General features: G+C 65.9%; 1 protein-coding gene across 2 annotated transcripts in view; it reads left to right on the forward strand.

Moving 5' to 3' along the window:
- Positions 1-19319, forward strand: part of HUNK (hormonally up-regulated Neu-associated kinase) — a 58178-nt gene extending 38859 nt beyond the window's left edge. For both annotated transcript variants that reach the window (XM_028503943.2, XM_036017401.1), the window contains 7 exons: positions 3182-3309; positions 4434-4569; positions 7848-8010; positions 11687-11770; positions 13274-13321; positions 18223-18403; positions 18603-19319. In XM_028503943.2, coding sequence (XP_028359744.1) covers positions 3182-3309; positions 4434-4569; positions 7848-8010; positions 11687-11770; positions 13274-13321; positions 18223-18403; positions 18603-19264 — 1402 coding nt within the window. In that variant the 3' untranslated portion in view covers positions 19265-19319. The remainder of the gene's footprint in view (positions 1-3181; positions 3310-4433; positions 4570-7847; positions 8011-11686; positions 11771-13273; positions 13322-18222; positions 18404-18602) is intronic.
- The last annotated feature ends 217 nt before the right edge of the window (positions 19320-19536 follow it).

Consider the following 19536-nt stretch of genomic DNA (forward strand, 5'->3'; position numbering starts at 1 on the left):
GCCCTGCCAGGTCCCTGCTGTGACGTGACGGCCACCTTCCGTAGTGTCCCTGCCGCGTGCTGCGCCTGTGGCGGGGACCCCCGTGTCCCCTGAGGATAAATGGAAATGCGGGGTCCGGCACAAAGGACTCCCCTTTGACTACAAAACCTTTCATTACAAAACCATGAGTGTGCCGTTTTGTAACATAACAGCATCCCACGCAGGCACGCCTCGGGGTCCCTTAGGTGAAATGCTCGCATTAAAACGAGAAATTATCGCGCCCACGGCCTGGCCCCTCCAAGCACACCCCCGGGCAGGCCTCCCTTCTGTGGGGCCCTGTGCAGAGAAGGTCGGGGACCCACTCCGGAGCACGCCCGTGCTGGCTCCCCCCGCTTCGCCCCCCACCCCCCACCGGCCGCGTCACCCCAACCCCTCCCTCTCCCAGGCCCGAGGACCCCCTTGCTTCTGTTCCCTGAGCCTGCGAAGCCCAGGGGCGCACTCCCTCCCCCTCTGTGACTTTCTGGGCCGGCCTCTCACACTGAAAAGGAACAGAAAGGTCATAGGTCAGTGTTCCTCAAACAGCGTGCGGCCGCCTTCTTGTAAGGGAAAAGCATTCTGGGTAACCCCTCTCCTTCCCTCGTTATCTTTATTTAGGTTTTAGTTGATGTTCACCAACATAAAATGAAACTGCTTGTATTTACGGCTTTGTGCAGACACGAACCCAAAACCACTTACGAGTTAACGACAAACAGGCCTGAAAGGTCCCCCAGGTGCCCCGAGGGGCCGAGGTGGCCACCCGCCCCGGCTCTGCCCGCCAGAGCCAGGGGGCTGTGCGCAGCCTGGGTGCGTTCCTCGCTGCCGGGCCGCGGGCTCCGGCTGGGCGGCCTGGGACCACTCACCCTCGTCCCTCTCCCGGTGGCGCTCAACCCTGGTGTGTGGTCAAAGCTCTCGCCAGGCTGTGAGTGGGCTCTCAGCCCGGCCCCGAGCTCTGGCGTCGGCGGGCCCAGGTGGGCCCGGGGGCTCGTGTTCCCAAGAGGCTCCCGGTGTGCTGCCCACGGACCACACTGCGGAACCTCCGTGGGGCTCCCCGTCCCTCCCCACGGAGAGAAGCACCCGGGCAGACCTCACTGACAGGCGACCCCTCCCCTCCCTCATTAGCCCGGGACATGATATGTTTGGGCAAAAGGTGTGGGCAGTGAAATGGGAAGAAGCAGGCTGTGATGTGGGGGTGCACGTGGTTGCACGGGCGTCTGGGGGGCCGGTGCGGCTTTGTCCCTGAAGCTTTGTTCCCCGAGTTACCAAGGAGGGGAGGGAGGTGGAGCCGAGAGCCCCTGGGGTGTGCCCAGGCACCTCGGTTCCGGAGACGCTGCCTGGGGTGGGTGCACCTACCTGGGGAGGCAGCGCTGGGTACGTCCCCGCCTGGGCAGCGTGAGGGTCGGACTTGGAGCCACAACAGAGGCAGCACAGGTGAGCCCGGCAGGATCACCCGGTGTCGCCCCCCACCCCCCGTGATGGGAAGCCCCCCTCACGCATGGGGTCGCCCCGAATGGAGCCGCTGCACTGGAGGCTGGAGACAGCGGGGCCAGCGGCTGCTCATGGTCCCCAACAGCAGCACTATGGGGTGCTCAGGGGTTTCCCTCCATTAGTCAGTGTGTCCAAGACCCCTCTGGGTGCAGACATTACACAGCTGGGGGGCCTCCTAGCGTTCCCCATCTTGATCTCCCAGAACCCTCCAAAGCGAGGCTGTCTGAGTCTAGGCCCAGCACACCCAGAATGCAGCGCTGCCCCAGGGCCCTAGGGGGTCGCCGGCCCTCGTCCTCCATGCCACCCCCCAGACGGGCTCCGTCCCCGGCTCCCCGGTCTGCCTCCCTCACCATGGGTCACCCCTCTTTCCAGGTCCCCAAAACAGGGCCGTCTGGCATCTTCCTGTCCCCTCCTCATCTGTCAGCACCCGGAAGGGTCGCACCCATCTGTCTGTTTCCTTGTTGATCCTGCCCCCCCCACCTGAGTCCAAGAAGGCGGGGCCTCCTCGTCTGGTCCCCCCCACCCGACAGCTGTACCCTGCCCGGGGCAGAGAGCCAGCCGCTGGAACCTGTGCAGTGGCTGTGTGTGTGCGTGTGTGTGCGTGTGTGTGCGTGCGTGCGTGTGTGTGTGCGTGTGCGTGTGTGTGTCTCCCGACTCAGCTGCGAGTGACGATGGTGCAGGGCGTGTCCCAGCCCGCGTCTGCGGTCACGGAGGCGGCGTGGCTGGGCGTGGCCACACCGGCGGGAGGCGGGAGGGCTCCGATTCGGACGCGCCTCGGCGGCCTGGGCCCCCAGGGTCTTCGTTCACTGAAACCCGTCTCGTCTGGCGGGTCTTGTTGTGACTGGAAATCCGACGGCCGGTTTTGGAAGCATCGTCTCCCTGGGCGCTCTGGGACGCTGGAGGCCTCTTGGCAGGCAGACACTTGGCCCAGCGGGAAGTCTCGTCGCGATGGTGCCGGGCTCCGCCGTCGGGAGAACAGACGCCCTCCGAGGAGACGCTGCCGTTTTCCCGGCTGGCTTTGGAGGGGAGCAGAGGAGCCCGCACAGAGGGCGGTGTTCCCCCCACGCCCGAGAGACCGGGCCGGGCTGGGGGGGCACAATGTCTCAGTAAACAGGGGCCCAACGAACAGGAGTGGCTGGGAGACACCCGGCCCCGCAAGGAGCTCCCCTGGTCCCAGGCCCGGCCGGAGGTCCGGGTAAGAGTAGGGTCCAATGCTGGGTGGGGCTTCGTGTCTCGGCAGAGCCGTCACCAGGCCCGCCGGCGGGGCCGTGATGTGTGCCCCACACAGGTCTGCCCCTCCCCCCCGCTCCACCTCATAAACCACACCTGGACGATGACCGAGTAACGACCAAACTACGTTTATTCGAGACCCTACCACGCCCGGTGTTTTCCCAGTGCGTTGGTCTGGACTTCCTTGCAGACGGGAGGGGCATGGTGGGCCCCTCCTCGGGCAGCTCTCGGGGACCTGCAGACCCCTCTTCTTGCCGCCACCCAGCGCCCAGGCCGCTGCTGCCACAGCCACACCCTCACCCTCACCCCCACCCCGGCCCTTCCCCTGGGCAGTGTCGGGGGGAGGGGGGGTGCTATGGGTTCCGGAGGGTTCTAGAAAGGGCAGGACAGACACACCCTGGGGGCCTCACTGGGCGGTCTCCTCATGCTGCGGCCTCTCTCTTTCCAGAGGCGTGAACATGTACGCCATGCTGACGGGGACCCTGCCTTTCACCGTGGAGCCCTTCAGCCTGAGGGCTCTGTACCAGAAGATGGTGGACAAGGAGATGAACCCCCTCCCCGCGCAGCTCTCCACAGGTAACGTGCCTGCCAGGGTCACGCTTGGGCGCGGGCTGGGTCTGGGAGCGAGGGCATGAGGACCCCCCTCCGGCGGCTCGGGGTCTCCTCCTAGAACAGAAGCAAGTGTTCCCGTCGCTGTCTCCCCGCCGCCCTCCCCTTTCCCACCGGGGTTCCGAGCCCCTCACGGCCTCTTCTGCCTGGAACCCACGGAGCAAAAGGGTCTCGCCGTCCCCGTGGCGGAAGTAAAGGCAGGCGCCACGGCCTTGGAACGTGCCGTGTTGTGAGGCCGCCCGCGGGACACGTGTTTGTGGTCCGTGTGTCTGTGCCGTGTCCTCCTCCGCCAGCTCACCGGGAAGGGGGCTGGGCCCGGAGAGCTGCCTCCCATCGTGCCGGTCAGGAAAGACGGCCGGGTGATGGGTGGCGACAGGCAGCCCCCGACTCCCGGTGGTGGGGGCCGCGGGCGCGCATTCCTCCTGTCGGGAGGAGCCATCGAGAGGCCCGTCGGGCAGCCGTGCGGTTCCAGTGCGGCGCTCGCCAGGCCTTTGCCCACGAGCCAGGGCTTCTCCAACCCGAGTCGCCGTTCGAGTTTGCTAAACGCTTGGACAAAACGGCCTCCGGCGCTGCGCCGGCCTGGCTGGCTGCACCGGGTGGGCCTGGGCTGCTGCCGGCCTGTTCCGAGCCTGGGGCGATGTGGGGGCCGTGGAGGGAGGACCAGGGGGCAGCGGGACCTCCCTGGCCTGGTGGGACGGGTGTCCCCCTGCGAGGGCCGTGTGAGAGGGTCTGGCTTCCAACGCCTTCCCCGCTGGCTCCTTTCCGAGTGCTCAAGCCCTGCTGCGAGGTGAAGCGATTTCCCTCCACTGTCTGTCACCCCTCGGGCTGACCGGCACAGGACACCCCTCCGAGGGCATGGCCGCGGACCGGACCACAGCTTGCCCTGGGAATCACGGGGCCCCGGGGGCCTTGGCGTTCTCACAGACCAGGTGCACCTGCTGAGCAGGCGTCTTGGACTCCTCGGGCCTGCGGTGCCCGGGGACCCAGGGAACGGGCCGGTGCTCGGTGGCTTGGGGGGCGGTCCCCGGTGCCGCGTCTCCACGGTGCAGTGGGTGCAGCTTGTGACGGGCGTGTGGCCGACGTCCCCACAGGAGCCATCACCTTCCTGCGCTCGCTGCTGGAGCCCGACCCCGTGAAGAGGCCCAACATCCAGCAGGCCCTGGCCAACCGCTGGCTCAACGAGAATTACGTGGGCAGAGTGCCGTGCAGCGTCGCCTACCCCAACAGGTGAGCGGGGGCCTCCCCGGGGGGCCCTCCCCCCCCCCTCGGCCGGACAGGCCCCTCCGAGGGCCCTGGAGAGTCCGGACAGGGAGGGAGCTGTGTGGGACCCAGGACGCAGCCGCTCCCCCCGCCCCCACGCACGCAGCCCCGACCGGCCCCGCTCAGGGCCCAGGAGCAGGTGTGGATGGACGCGGTCCCCCTGCCCCGTGCACCACCCTGTGCGGTGCCTGTGGAGGGCGGGTGAGGCTGAAATCCAGGCCTTGTCCCCCTCGTGACACCTACTGCTGAGGGGCACCCTTCCCAGGGGGCTCCTCGTCTTCACACAAAGGGACCCTTTAGACCAGCTGTGCCCAAGGGAGCGTGTGTGTCTGAGTGTGTGAGCACATGTGTGTGTGTGAGTGGGAGACCCACCTGGGCTCCCCCACCGGCTTTAGTGGAATGCCTCTCTCTCCTCCAAACGACCCTCCGGCCCTGCCGCTGGGCGTCTGGGTGGGAGGGACGGATGGTAGCAGGCGTCTCTGGCTCCGGGCGGTGTCTCCCTGGGGCTCCCACCGAGAAGGCTCCCGGCGCGGATTCCTCGGGGCAGCCTCTGTGCGGAGGGCCCCGGCGTGGGGACCCCGGCGCCGGGACCCCAGTGACACCCTGCTCGTGCGGGGGGCTGCCCGCAGCCCCGAGGCCGGCCCTCGGGGGTGTTCCGCCAACTGCTCTCCCACCGGTTCGACGTGCGGCTGGAGCCGACGCAAGCAAGGGAAGGGGGCCTGACCGTGGTCACCTTGAGAGCCAGCGTGGGGGCTGTGGCTTGTCCTTCAGACCGGAGCGTCCTGCACGTGTGAGGACGGAGGGCCGCTGGGGAACGGGGGCGGGGGGGGCAACAGGCCAGGGAGCAGTGTCCTCTGCGGTCAGGTTTCCAGGCTGCCCAGGAGGGTCTGGACACTCCCGTTGGGCCTGATGGGCGTCGTGGTGCTGGCTTCTCCATGGGAGAGGGGCCGGCAGGGTCTGTTCTGGGGAGGGAGGTCTGGAGCGGGGTGTCAAACTCGTGTTCACCGGGGCCCACGTCAGCCTCGCAGTTGGTGGCCTGCAAAGGGCCGAATGTAACTTCGGGACTGTGTGAATGTAACTGTTCCTTGACTGTTAAACAGTTTAAACTGCATCTGGCCCTTTGAAGGCGCCCGCGAGGCTGATGGGGCCCCGGGGAACACGAGTTTGGCACCCCTGGTTTGGAAGAACCTAAGGGGGCACGGGTGGGTATTCCTGGGGACCACATCCCCCTGCCCAGTCAGACTTGCCCCGTGGCAACAGACGAGGGGGCCTCACCCACTCGTCACCTGGGATTCACACGGGGTCCGGGCTCCTGGTGGCCCGGGGCACCCGGGACCAGACCGCTGGTTCCCGGCTCAGGCTCAGCTGGGCCGGCATCTGAAACAGACCCAGAAAGTCACCCCAGCGCGGGACGGAGAGCGCCACTGGGCCAGGCCTGCTCGCCGGCGCCCGGGGGGAGACGGCACTTGGGTGCGCTCTCTGTGGAGTGTGGGTGCCGCTGGCAGCCCGAGGCGTCCCTCGGCCAGCGGTCACTGTCCCAACGAGCTGGTTCAGTCCGGTAACACGGCAGCTGTCTCGGGAAGCAGACCTGGTGTCAGAAAGAGCTTCCCCCATTCACTGAAGTGTCGCTCCCAAAGTGTCACCCTGGGAGGGGTCTCCTTTATTACTCTCCCCGCAGGCTGCAGGCAGTTCTTCCGTAGATGAAAACTTGCACTCTAGCGCCCTGTGCTGGCTCGGCCAGGCCAGGGCCCTTGAACTCGGACTGGGCCCCAAGTGTAAGGCTGCGTGGGAGCCAGTCGGGCAGGCTGTGCACACAAAGGGCCCGGGTCTCGTGGTCCAGAGACGGGGCTCTCGCGTCCTGTCGACGGAAGGCCTGCTGCCCCTCCTCTGCTGGAGGCGGCGTGATGTGTGGGTTTTCGGGGTGAGGCTGGAGCTCTGCTCCCGTTGGGGGAGCCGCAGCGTGTTCACCGTCTTTGTTTCGAGAGGCGCTGGAGGTGGGGAGACAGCGACAGCTCCTCTTCCGGTTCCCCAGCCCGCAGACGCGCGCAGTAGGAACTGAGCCCCGAGAAGGGGCTGCTCTCTTCCTAAAGTGTGTTCTGTCGCTTCCCAACGTGCCTCGCCCCAGGCTTAACCGTTATAGACGCCGTCAGTGTTTGCCGTCGGGGAGGAAAGAAAAGAAGGGCCCCGTGTGTCAGACGTCTCGTCTGGGAAGCCGCCGGCGCGCTAGCCCGGTGCCCCTCGGCCCACCTGCCCGCCTGTGCTCCGTGGCCGCCCGCCTGCCCGTCTCAGAGGCGGTGCGCGTGGAGCTGGGCCAGCTTGCCGGGGGGCCGGGCTCGAACTCGGGGGCTGCTACTTCCTGCCTCTGGGACCCCGGGCGAGTCACGTCACCACTGTGGGCCACTTCCTTCGTCTGTGAGTGGGGGGATGTGAGTGATGCCCCCACGGGAGCGTCGTGAGGGCTGCGTGGGGCCCTGTTTCTCTGCCCCTCGGGGAGAGGCTTGTTGGGTGAGTGAATGGACGAATGAACGAATGAGTGGACAGATGCGCGAACGGACGCCGGTGTTTCTGGGGTTCTCCACCCCGCAGAGTCCAGCTCCACGGCCCTCCTCCTGCGCAGGTCTGGCCTGTCTGTGGAGGGCACCCTGCTCGCTCTGCAGCTGGGCCCCCGGTGTCCTGCTTTACGAACTCGTGAGCTCACGCTGTTCCTTTAACCCGCTCTGGGCCAGTGCCTGAAAACCTGCTGTATTACCCGACTTACACCCACCTGAGTGTGGGCTCCACCGTGTCCCACGGGTGCAGTGGAGGGAAGAACGTCCGATCGTAGCGAGACCCGGGCCCTCCGGGGGACCCGGACTGCAGTCCAGGTGTTAGGAAGTGCGGAGGGATGGCTGCTGCCCGGCTGGGCACATGGACGGGACTTAGGGCACACGCTGGGGCACTGCGGGAAGGAGTGCCGGGATGGCTGGGGTGTAAAGTAGGAAGGAAGGAAGGAGAGGGGAAGGGAGGAAGGAAGGGGAGGTGGGGGGAAGGAAAGAAAGAGAAGGAAACTCGGCGAACGAAGCGTTGACCTCGGCCACCCAGGCGCTGGGTCCACGTGGGGGACGACACCGTTTCCTCCGCTTTTCCGCAGAAGGACCTTTGTCACGGCGGAAGGGCAGCGAGCGGCCGGGGCCGTGGCCCCGAGTTGCGTGCACGGGCGTGAGTGCCGCCCTGCTCAGTGACCGCGCCCTGTCCGTCTGCCGCAGGATCTCGCTGGCCGACCTGAGCCCCAGCGTGGTGCTGCACATGACGGAGAAGCTGGGCTACCGGAACAGCGACGTGGTCAGCACCGTGCTCGCCAACCGCGCCTGCCACATCCTCGCCGTCTACTTCCTGCTGAACAAGAAGCTCGAGCGCTACCTGTCGGGGGTGAGTGGGGCCCCTCAGTGACCGACCCTTGACCTCGGCGGTGACATCAGACCCAGGGGAGGCTGAGGGTCCCAACGGGGGGAGCTGAGAACAGCAGCAAACCTGCCCGGTGGGGCTGGGGCGGGGGACACGGTGTCCATCCGAGGGGTTTTCCCATGTCCTCACGCAGAGTCGGGCTCAGGGCAGACTGCTGGGACCCCGGGGCCTCTTCTCCCTGTGGCTTCTCCTCTGCCTTCTGGCTGCCACTTCTGGCTGCCACCGGAGGCACTGGGGACCCGGGTGGCTGTCAAAGCTGGGGGCGGTGCATTGGGAGACCCCTGTGCCCATTTGCTCTCCAGAAGAACGAGACGAGAGCCGCCGTCTGGGCCCTGGCCGCTCCTCTCCACGGCTGCTCGTCAGAGGGCAGGTGTCCTGTGCCCCCGTGGGGTCCCTCGGGGTCCCACCACCTGGGTGGGTGGCGCCCTCGCCCCGTGGCCACTTCGCTCTGCCCCAAGCGGCTCCCGCGCCCCTGGGGCTGCGAGTTTACACGTGTGGTGGTGGGCCTTAGTGTTGACCAAATCAGCTCTCTTTCGGGGGACAGTGGATCACAAAGAACTCCGTAGGGAAGACTGGCTCAAGATTCAGCGTGTCAGGCACCCATGGGCAGCTGGGTGCTGCTTCCGCTGCCTCGACAGAGGGTGTCCACCCTATGGGCGGGTGCCTCGAGGCCCAGCTGTGGGGCTGGTCGCTGTCAGGAAGACTCGTGAATGCACCACAGAGGTGAACTTCTAGCAGGGGTCCGACCTTTGGGCGTCTCGGGACCACCCTGGAAGAAGAGCTGTCTTTGGCCACACATGAAATATATTGTGACACGTAATCACACAAAAAATCTCATCGTGTTTCCAGTAAATTTACGCTTTTGTGTTGGCCGCAGTCACAGCCATTCTGACCCGCACGTGGCCCTTGGGCTGTGGGATGGACACCCCTGCAGTCCAGGGTTTTTTTGGGGCTATTTGAAAGGTAACCCTAACATTTCACAAAATGTCCCTGCAATAGGCTTGGAAACCTTTTCTTCCCTCACCTGAGGGCTTTTTTTTCTTTTTCTTTCTTTTTAAGATTTTATTTATTCATTTTTAGAGAGAGAAGGGAGGGAGAGAGAGAGAGAGAGAAACATCAATGTGCAGTTACTGGGGGTCATGGCCTGCAACCCAGACATGTGCCCTGACTGGGAATCGAACCTGCGACATTTTGGTTTGCAGCCCACGCTCAATCCGCTGCGCTAGGCCAGCCAGGGCCAGGGATTTTTTTTTCCCCCCCCAGTGGTTTGAGAGAGAGAGGAAGGGCAGAGGAGAATCACTGATGCGAGGGAAAAGCATCGGTCAGTTGCCTTCCCTATGTGCCCGGGCTGGGGATCGAACCTGCAGCCCTTCGGTTACGGGATGCCGCTCCAGCCAGCTGAGCCATCCCGGCCGGGGCGTGGCAGCAGTTCTTGAGGTTCCTATTTGAGAGATAAAGATGGACACCCTCCCCGACCGGGGAAATGGCCTCCTTTGTGCCAGGGCGGCGATGAGCCCCGGCGTGCCAGGAGACGGGACGGGTCAGAGTGTGTCTCTGCAGTGAGTGGGCTGGGGAGGCTCCGGGAAACACTGCCGCCCGGCCGACGGACCTTCCCCGGGGGTTTGGGGGTTCGAGGAGCAGCCGGGCAGGCGAGAGGACAGGGGTTTCTGAGCCGAGGCAGCCTGGAGTGCTCACTTGCGAACGACCCACAGAACGCCCGTGCTCGCTGGGCCGCCCAGGGAAGGGTGTTCCCGGGAAGTAACTGGCTCAGTGGGGCCCAGGGCCTCTAACGTCGAGAGCGGCTACGATGTAGGGGGAGGCGCTCCGGGACAGCAGAGGGCGGGACCAGACCGAGGGGCGGCCGGGCCGGGCGGGTTTGGAGCCGGTGCCACGGTCACGGGGGAGCAGTCGAGGCAGAGAGACGGAGCCCTGGACACGGCGCCTGGTTTCTGTCACTTGTCACGGGACAAGGAGCGGCTGAGACTCTCTCCTCCGACCGAGGCTCCGGCCGTTCTGCCGGCCGCGACGGGGATTGGAGGACAGGTCGCCCTCGCAGCTGTGTCTCGTTTGTGTCCCATCAGAGGCTCGCGTGTCCCTCCTGGCTTTCCCGCCGCTTCCCGTTCCCGCTTTGTCATCTGTGTATAACATGCGGACACATCCGTGGGCTGTTTCCTGCCCGTGGGTTACCCACGCAGGAGCACGCCGTCCGGGCGCCTGCCCGCGGCACTTCCCGGGGGCGCAGGGTCACAGCGTGGCCACCGCGGTCGTGGGGGGCGGCCGCCGGGGATCGGAGCAAGCCCCGGGAGGGAAGAGGACCGGCCCGCCGGCTCTGTGCTTCCGAAGGGTGGACGGCCTTCCGAAAACGGGTCTCCAGTCAGTGTCTCCCTGACCCGGCCTGAGGTCCACGCTCCCGCGTGCGCGGAGGCTGGCAGGTGGCCGCGTCGCCGGCCGACCTGCCCTTTGGGCGCCGACCCGCCAGGCGGAGGGGCTCGGCCGTTGAAGCCCTTCCTCTCCGGCGTCTCCCTCCGCCTCCGCGGAGGCGCACTTGGTTTCTCACCCACTCTTCCCGGGAACACCCCCTCGGGGCGGCCCGAACGGGGGAGACCTGCGTCCTCCCGGGAGTCCTGCCGCCGGCTGCGCTGCGCCCTCCGCAGCCCGGCCTGGCCTCAGGGTCGCCCCTGCCGCAGGGTCGCGGGGCCGCGCACGACCCTGTCTGCGGAGACTGTCCTCCGTCCGGACCCCCCCCCCCCCACGGCGCTCCTGCCGGTGACGGGCCTCCTTCCCGGTGTCTGTTCCGCCCTCGCGCTGAAACCCCAGGACGCGCCTGCTCTCGCAGCTGCCGCTCTTAACTGGGGCAGACGCGTCCCCAGGGCCGAGGACAGCGCTCGGGGCTCCAGCGGGCCGGGGCTAATTTAATGGCACTGTGCGCCCCGTCCCAGTTCTTCATGTCGACCAATTAAGGGCAGCACGTGTGACTTTGAAAATGAAACCCGTGATTGAGAGGGTGAAACGGTTGACCTCACCCACCTGTTGTTCCCTCTGCCCTCCTGATCCTGTTTCTCTTTACTGCAGCCGAGAAGCAGGGGTTTCAGTTCGGAGCTCTTGCAGGGACGCCCTGCAAACACTTGTTGGCCGATAAACGAATGGGCCACGGAGTCTCGCCTGTCTGCAGATGGGGGTGGGGGAGGGTGGCCCACCCTCGATCACAGGTGCAGCTGCCTGTCGTCTTGTTCTGGACCTGGACGAGTTGCTGGGACTCCCCTTGGGGGGCAGGGGCGGGCAGACGGGACCCCTGTCAGAGAAGCCAGTAGCAAAGACCTGTGTCCCGTGGAGCAGCTCAAACAAACGGCGTTACCCTTCCCAGCTCGGCCCCTGGGCTCCGCGGTGACACCGCAGAGCATCTCTCCGCACAGACGGGGGACACAGGCCCAAGGGGAGCTGCCACCCGCCGGGGCCCCTTGGCCTGTCCTGGCAGAGCCAGGGGCGGGGGGAGGGGCCTCCCTGTGGTTCCCTGCCCTTCCCAGCCCTCGGCCTGCCACGTGGGGCACTCGAGCCCAGCCCCGGCTTAAAGCTGAGTCGGCCTTAACGCACATTTCTGTTTCCCGAACGCTCAGCACACTTTCGCTCTTTTCCTCCGTAGAAACCCGACGTCCAGGACGGCCTCTGCCCCAGGACCCCGCTCTCCCAGGTGGGCAGGTGCAGGCCCAGCAAGGAGCCCTACGAGGTGAGCGGCCCCGCGGCGCCCCTGGGTGTCTGAGAACAGCCGCCTTCCACGGCTGGGGAGGTTGGGGGCGGGGAGCAGTGGCCAGGCGGCGGCTGGGAGCCCCGGGCTGTGCCCTGGGTGGCGGGGCAGTGGCCCCGGGGCCCTGCCTACACGGAGCAGCCCGGGCAGCCTGGTATTCCTCTCCATCCCGCTCCTCTCCGGGAGACAAAGGGGCTGGACTACGTGGAAAACCTTCCCTCGTGGGATTTCAGTGCCAGGACCTTGCGACTCAGCCCCGTCTCCGCCTCCTCTTCCTGCCAGCGGCGGGGAGTGTGTCTGTGAAATCGGGACCAAGCCTCCTGTGTGAACCCCTCGGGCACAGGCCCCGGGGACTCCCCTTCCTGAAGGGGCCCCAGAGGACCAGAGGGTCCAGGAGGGGTGGTCATCAGATTCAAACTGGCCTGTGAAGCCACACAGAGCCGGAAGCCATAAAGTCACGTCAACGTGTAGGAGAGTGTCTGACGGAACTGGGGGGGGGGCTCTCTGTGCTGTCCCAGTGGCCTCACCGTCGGGGGAGAAAAGCTGGGGGTGGGGCTGAGGTGGGGGGCTGTGTTTGTGACACAGGACCGCAGACTGAGAGGCCGAGACCAGGGTGTGGCAGGGCCGTCCCCGGAGGTTGAGGGCCACTGCCCTAGGCCCCTCTCCCTGCTCCTGTAGGGGGTGGCCGTCTCCGGCTCCTGGGCCTGTGGGGGCATCGCCCCGACCGCTGCCCCTGTCGGTACACGGGACCCTCCCTGCGTGTGTCTCTGTGTCCAGTTGCCCTTTGGATAAGGACACTGGTCGAGCTGCATTAGGGCCCCCAGGGACCTCCCTTTAACCTGGTTACCGCCCAGTAACAGCAACCGGCCCCCCTCTGCAAGGCAAAGGACTGGGTTTCCCCAAGCCCCACTGACCCCAGACTTCAAAGGGGGCGTGACAGGCTTGTCCTGGTGCCGTCCTCAAATTAGGCCCCGTCCCAGGCAGAGGGTCCCCACGTAGGATCTTGGGGAAACACAATCCCACCCATGAAGGGGACCGTGTGAGTAAGGGTACGATGCTCAACTGTCCGCTTTGTGTCTTGTTTCACGACCTCGACACCTTTTTACAATGAGGCTTCTCAGGCCGGCTGAGCTGTTAGAAACCAGGACGGAGTTGCCTTGGGGACTGGGGTGGGGGGACACGGGTGGGGCCCAAGGGGTGTCCAGCAAGGGCTGCATTTCGATAAAACCCCTTGACCTGCTTACTGGTCCCGGGAGCCCTCCTCCGTGGTGCCTTGGAGCTGAGAACACAGTCCCTGGCACGTGTTTCAGCCCGTGACTTGGGGCTCCTGCCGCCTGTCTGCACCGTGACCTGGGGATTGGTGTCTGGTGTGAACACCGCGCTGCGTGATTCTCACACGAGGGGCCAGCGGCAGGGGTGCGGGTGCAGGTGCGGGACCCACAGCAGGTGCGGCCTCTGACCTGTGACGAACGCTGCTGTCCGCAGGCCTCCCTGGACGCCTGGACGCGGGACCTGGACTTCCCTGCCGCGCAGGTAAGCCCCTGGGGCGCTGGGGTGCACTGGTCGGCGTTCTCGGGAGAAGCGGACCCAGTGGGGTGCGGGTATCCCCGACTGGACACCCAGGGAAGAGGGGGTGTCTCAGCTCCTGTCCCAAAGCCGTCGGGAGTCAGGAGCCTTCTCCCTGGGGACTCTTCTCCCTGGGGACCCTGCCGTCTGCCTCTCTTAAGGTTGTCCATGGCTGGACAAGGCCCACCTGTGGTGGAGGGTCATCTGCTTCACTCAGGCTCCTGATTAAAACACTAACCTCACCTAAAAATAGCATCTTGGCTGCTGTAGCTCAGTGAATTGAGTGCGGGCCTGTGAACCACAGGGTCGCAGGTTCGATTCCCAGTCAGGGCACATGCCTGGGTTGTGGGCCAGGTCCCCAGTGCGGGGCTCGTGAGAGGCAACCACACATTGATGTTTCTCTCTCTCTCTTTTTCCTTCCCTTCCCCTCTATAAAAAAAAATAAATAAGTAAAAAAATCTAAAACAAACAAAAAAAAACGCTAACCTCGCCTGAAGAACGCCCCACAGCCACATCCAGGCTGGTGTGTGGCCCGACACTGGCTGCCTGGCCGTCGGGTGTGCCCCTGAGGGCTGCTGGCACTCTGCCCAGCGCCCTGGGCTCTGCCCGCCCGTCCTCGTCCTGAGTGGAACACGCAGGGACCCCCGTGAGTGAGGCTGCCGGGAGCCCCTCCGGCCAGATCCTCCTTTCAGCTGCTTTACACTGCCTTGAGGTGGCTGCGTGCTTGGCTGTGCACGTGCATTTCTGCCTGGGTGAGCCACGGCGTTTGTGCAGGGCTGCCGGCTCAGGGGCCCGGTTCGTGAACCGAGCCCCCTTTTCTCAACGCCCCTGTGTGTTTCCTGCGGCAAAGTCAGGCTTCCCCTTGTGGCACGGGCAGCAAGGAGCCCGATCAGCCAGCCAGCACCTCAGCCGCTGGGCACCTGGCTCTGATGGCCCAGACGGTCAGATGAGGTTCGCTCATGGTCCAGGGGACAGCAGGCTCCAGAAGAGCCGTGCTGAGCGGGGCCTGTGGTCACTCGGCTCGTCTCGAGCCCCAGGGCTCCTCCGCGGTGGGCATCTGTCTCTCCTTGTGGCCACGTGTCCCCGCTGAGGACACGAGTGGCTGCCTGGGCAATGAGGGTGACGGGGGGGGGGCGGCGGGGGGACTGGTGCACCTGTCCTCGTTACACTGAGCAAGCAGGGACGCGTGTGGGTTCCTTCATGTTGGAAGAGCTGGAAGGACCCGCCCTTTCGGTTACAGAGGGAGGCGCTTCCTTTAGGGGGGGCGACCTCCCGAAAGTCACGCTGCTGCTCCCCCCACGGGAGGGGGCCGGCTTTGGGGGACAGGAGGCTGAGTCCCCGGAGACCAGCGCCCCATACTCAGGTCACGGGCCGAGGACGGGCTCCCCCTCGACCCCCCGGCTGTCACGCCCGTAGGTGTCACACCCCAGGCGCCCAGCGGGTCCTCGCTCCCCGCCTCCGCGCCCCCCTCCATCAGACGGCCCACGGCTCAGGAGTCCTGGTGGGTAATGCCGGCGGGGCCACACCGGCAGTGACCGGTTACGTAAACCCCACGGACGTCCACGGTGGGTGGTTGGCAGAAAAGAAGCTGCTGTGTGTGGCTCGCACACACCTGGGGCCGCCTGGGGTCCCCTCTCTGATCTGCCTTGGGGGGTTCAGGACCGGGCGTGGGGGCCCAAATGGGACCTTTTAACTGAGTGCCGGCACGCCGAAGGCGGGCACGTCAGTCTGTCGGACGATCTGGGTCTGTCCCACGGGGCAGGGGAACTTCCTGCTTTCCAGGAATCCTCTTGGGAAACGAAACGCAGGCCACGCCGGTGGGGAGGGGGGCATTTGACGGGCGTCGCATCGGTAACCTGCGCTTGGGGCACGGCGCTCGGACGCAGACAGGTGTCCGAGGGCCGGGGGCCCTTCCACAGGGACTGACCGGGGGCTGGTCCCCGGTGCCTTGTCCCCAGCAGGGAGCAGTCAGGTGGCCACCGCCTGGTGACCGCCTGGGACACCAGTCACTGCGGAGTGACCCACTGTTCTGGGCTGGAGGACAGCCGGGTGGGCACAGGGTGCTGGGGTCGAGTCCAGTGGGGGGCCGGAGCAGGGCTCCTGGGACTTTCCTTTCTCCTGCCCTCACGGGGCCTGTAGCCAAACGTCCCTTCGTCGGTCACAGGAGTGGTTTCTAGGGCCAGTCCTGGTCTCTTTCTGCAGAAAACTCATGGCTGGACGCCTCTCTCAGGGGCGGGGGTGGGGGGTTGGTGGCCTGTTGAGTCTCGACCCTTCAGCTTTGGAGAGCCCCGAGAGCGAGGGAGAGGCCTGAGGCAAAGCCATGGAGACGCCGGCAGCCCCGACGGCGTGGGGACCTCAGAGCAGCCCCACTTGGTGGGACGGTCGTCACGGCCCCTCTGGTGCTTGGGGGGAGGGGTGAGAGCTGGCTCTCTCTGGCCTTCGAGGGGGAGGGGCCATTCTGCAGAAGCAGGGAGAGAAAAGCAGGGACCGACCCAGGTGACCTGGAGCAGACGCGCCCCTCCCCCCCCCCCCCCCCCCCGGGTGGTGTCTCGCCTGGTGACCCGGGGCCCACGGCTTCGTCCGTAGCGTCTCGGGGACTGACTGGAGCCCTCAGACTCTGAGCGGCCCCCGCCCTGGCCAGCAGCTGCGTCTGCCCTTTGTGCCTGCCACCAGGATGGCCCGCCCTTCCCTGTCCCCGGCTCCTGGGGTGGGGGCAGTGTGAAGTCTGGGTTACGAACCCCGGTTTCGGGGCTCTGGGGAAATCGGGGTCTTCCTCAGGCTCTGGGGTTAGCTGGCCACTCGCATTGCCCCTTGTCTGGAGGACGGCCGGACCACGGGCCTTGCCTCATTGCGTCCCCTCAGTGTGCGGCATCCGTCACTCGGGGTGTCCCCGGTACAGGCTGCGGTGGCCGTGCGGATGCTGGGGAGGGAGTTGGCAGCAGCCTTGGCTCTCGTGTCTGCCTGCCTCCCCCTCCCTGGGGCACGGGCCGCCGCAACCGGGCCTCCGGCCTTGCACGGTGACTCGGGGCTCGGCGTGGCCTCCCTGTGTCCTCTTTCTTCCCTGCGCCCTGTTTCAGACTGGGGACACGCCCGAGTCTGTGAGGGCTCCCCACGTCCTCACCGCAGAGGCGCGGCCGGGGTAGAGCTGTGTCCCCAGAAGCTTCTCGGCGCGGCTCTGCCTCGAGAGCAGGCGAGGTCTCTGGGATGAAAAGGCTCCCGGTTCGAGGCGGGAGCGGGGCCGCTGGCCCTCTGTCCCCTGAGTCCCGTGAGGTCCGGCGCCCGCTGCTCGGTGAGAACGAGACATCACACGGCTCCCGCGGCCAGAAACAGAAAACCGCTTCTCGGTGGCCCCTCTTCCCGGGAGTCTGACCTCGTTTCATTTTGGTTCCCGGCAGCTCCCACCGGCGTTTCCTGCTTTAATGTCTGGTGACCGTTTGTGACGCCTCCCCCGGGGGCTGGCCTCACGCCCGAGGCTGTGGGTTTGAAGGGACAGGAGTGGAATTCGCTCCTGTCAGGGCTGCAGTCGAGGTCAGCGGAGGCAAGACTGCGGCAACAATGGCCGCGTGGTGCCCCCTTTAGGGGGACACAAGTGAGTGCTCGCGTGCCCGGGGGCGGCGGCGGCGTGTCGGAGACTCCCCGGCTGGCCCAGGGCCCGGTGGGCTTCCTGCCGGCCCTCTGCGTGGCCGAGCCCCCCTGAGCAGCCGTGTCCTGGTGACGTGGCTGCCTACCCACGGTGGCAGAACCTCGGGGCTCTGCTTCAGAGCGAGACGGCGGGTTCCAGAAGCCCTCTCCTGCTCTGCCTCCGTCTGTCCAGCTTGTTCCAGAATAATTGATCTCCTGGGGATGCCCCTGCCCGGCTGGGGCCCTGGGAGGCGACGCAGCACGGGATGCCGGGGGCAGAGGAGGCTGCCAGGCCCAGGCCTGGGCCCGGGGAGGCGGGGCGGGTGCCTGAGCACCCCCAGGCCGGCTCTGCTCAGAGACTTGTGAAAAACTGGCTTTCTCAAATCTGCGTGCATAACCCTTCACGCAGGGGTCACGTGTACGAGGCTGGCCAAAAAGTCAGTGACGTTTTTCCCGTAAAAGACACAGTTCTCATTTTCTCCGATAACTTGATTGATTTGGGTGATTTGCACATGTCGACTATCTTCCGCTATTGGGTCCCACTGGGCAGAGGCCGGGGGCTGCTAAACACCCTCCAGTGCACGAGAGAGCCCACAGCAGAGGATTCCTAGGCCAGGCCGTCAGCAGTGCCAAGAAACACCGCAAACCGCTTCTGACACGTTCAGTCAGCCACAGCACCTTCTCCGTGCACTGAACGAATCCTTTTGTGTTTCAGCTGCGTTTTTACCTTTCTCGAGATAATAAGGCACAGTATGCTGAGAAGGTTGCATGTTTTCTTCCATCTTCAATATTAAAACGGCCTCACAAAAATTCACCAATTTTGATTTTTTTTTTAAATGCACGCTGAGAAGAGAAGTAACAGCCCTGGCTGGTGTGGCTCAGTGGATTGAGCGCAGGCCTGGGAACTGAAGAATCGGTGGTTCGATTCCCAGTCAGGGCACAGGCCTGTGTTGCGGGCCAGGTCCCCAGTAGGGGGCTGCGTAAGAGGCAACCACACACTGATGTTTCTCTCCCTCTTTCTCCCTCCTTTCCCCTGCGTCTAAAAATAAATAAATAAATGAAATCTTTTTAAAAATGCACACTGATATGACAGCTGTCACAGTACAACCTAGCAAAATTGTTTTGAATGGAGTTAAAGACCACTCAGCACTACTAGAGCCGTCGTATGGGATAAACTAAACGGCCTGTTTGGCCAGCGCAGTAGATTCTCGCGTGTGTCTGAGTCCGTGTCCGCTTCTGCTTTGAAGGACAAGAAGCCCAAAGAACAGGAAAAAAGAGGGGACCTCCTCCACTGGCCGCTCCCCAGGAAGCCGGACAAGCCCCTGCCCTCGCACAGGCCGCCCCCGGCCTCGCCCTCGACGCAGGTGCCGGGCACCAGGGTGCTGCTGCGGGACCGCAAGGCCGCCAAGTCCGGCTTCCCCGACAAAGGTGGGTCCGCCGGGCCTGCTCCCCAGGCCGCCGTGTGGCCCCGGGGCGGACACGGACCCTGTGCCCGCGGGAACAGTGGAGACCCGGCCGCGTGCGCAGGCTGCCTTGTGCAGAGGAGGCCGGGCGAGCAGGGCGGGGGCGGGTGGGGGAGGGGACAGCGGCCGGAGCCTCACGACGTCCCTTGCTCTCTCGTGCTCAGATTCCTTCGGCTGCCGCAACATCTTCCGCAAAACCTCGGACTCCCATTGCGTGGCGTCTTCCTCCATGGAGTTCGTGGCTGTCCTGCCGCCACCCAGAACGCCCCGGGTGGTCAAGAAGGCGGAGCTCCCCCAGCAGGGCCCGGGGGGCAGCGGTGTCCTGCCCCGGGAGGACCCCCTGATGCCGGACATGGTCCGCTCCTTCGAGTCCGTGGACCGCGACGACCCGCTGGACCTGCTGTCCCCCGCCCACCACGGCGGGGCCCCGGGCTCCCCGGGGGGCTCGGTGCACGGCAGCCCCGGGGAGCGGGCGCTGTCCCCGGCCCTGCTGCCCGGAAGCCCGTCGCCTCTCCAGACTCCTTTGCACCCCACCCTGGTCTCCTTTGCTCACGAGGACAGGAGCTGCCCCCCGAGAGAGGGGGGCGTGTATGTGCCCCCCCCGGGCCCCGGGGCCGGCGCGGCGCGGCCCCTGGGGAGCCCGAACTGCGTGAAGAGCCGCGGCAGGTTCCCCACGATGGGAATCGGGCAGATGCTGAGGAAGCGGCACCAGAGCCTGCAGCCCCCCGCGGACCGGCCCCTGGAGGCCAGCATGCCCGCGCTGCTGCCCGCGGCGCCCGGCGGCCTCCCCTTCGACGTGGCTGACGGCGTCAAGGGCCAGTGTTGACGGGGGTCGGCGGTGGCCCGAGGGCAGCGGTGGGGCCCCGCCGCGCAGCACCCTGCCTGGGGGCAGCTCGCGTCCCCGGGGCCGGGGTCCACCGGCAGGGTGGGCGGTGGGGACCGCTGGTGACAGCCGTCCCCTCCTCCCACTCCCTCGGCGGCACTTGTGGTGGACACGGGGCACCGGCCTGGGGCCGCTCGGACTACGTACGGACTGTGACCCGCCTTCACTGTGAGCCCTGCCCGGGCCTCCCGGTCACTGCCTGTTCGCCATCGGCC

This window comes from Phyllostomus discolor, chromosome 2 (assembly GCF_004126475.2).
Source record: "Phyllostomus discolor isolate MPI-MPIP mPhyDis1 chromosome 2, mPhyDis1.pri.v3, whole genome shotgun sequence".
Taxonomy (NCBI): domain Eukaryota; kingdom Metazoa; phylum Chordata; class Mammalia; order Chiroptera; family Phyllostomidae; genus Phyllostomus; species Phyllostomus discolor.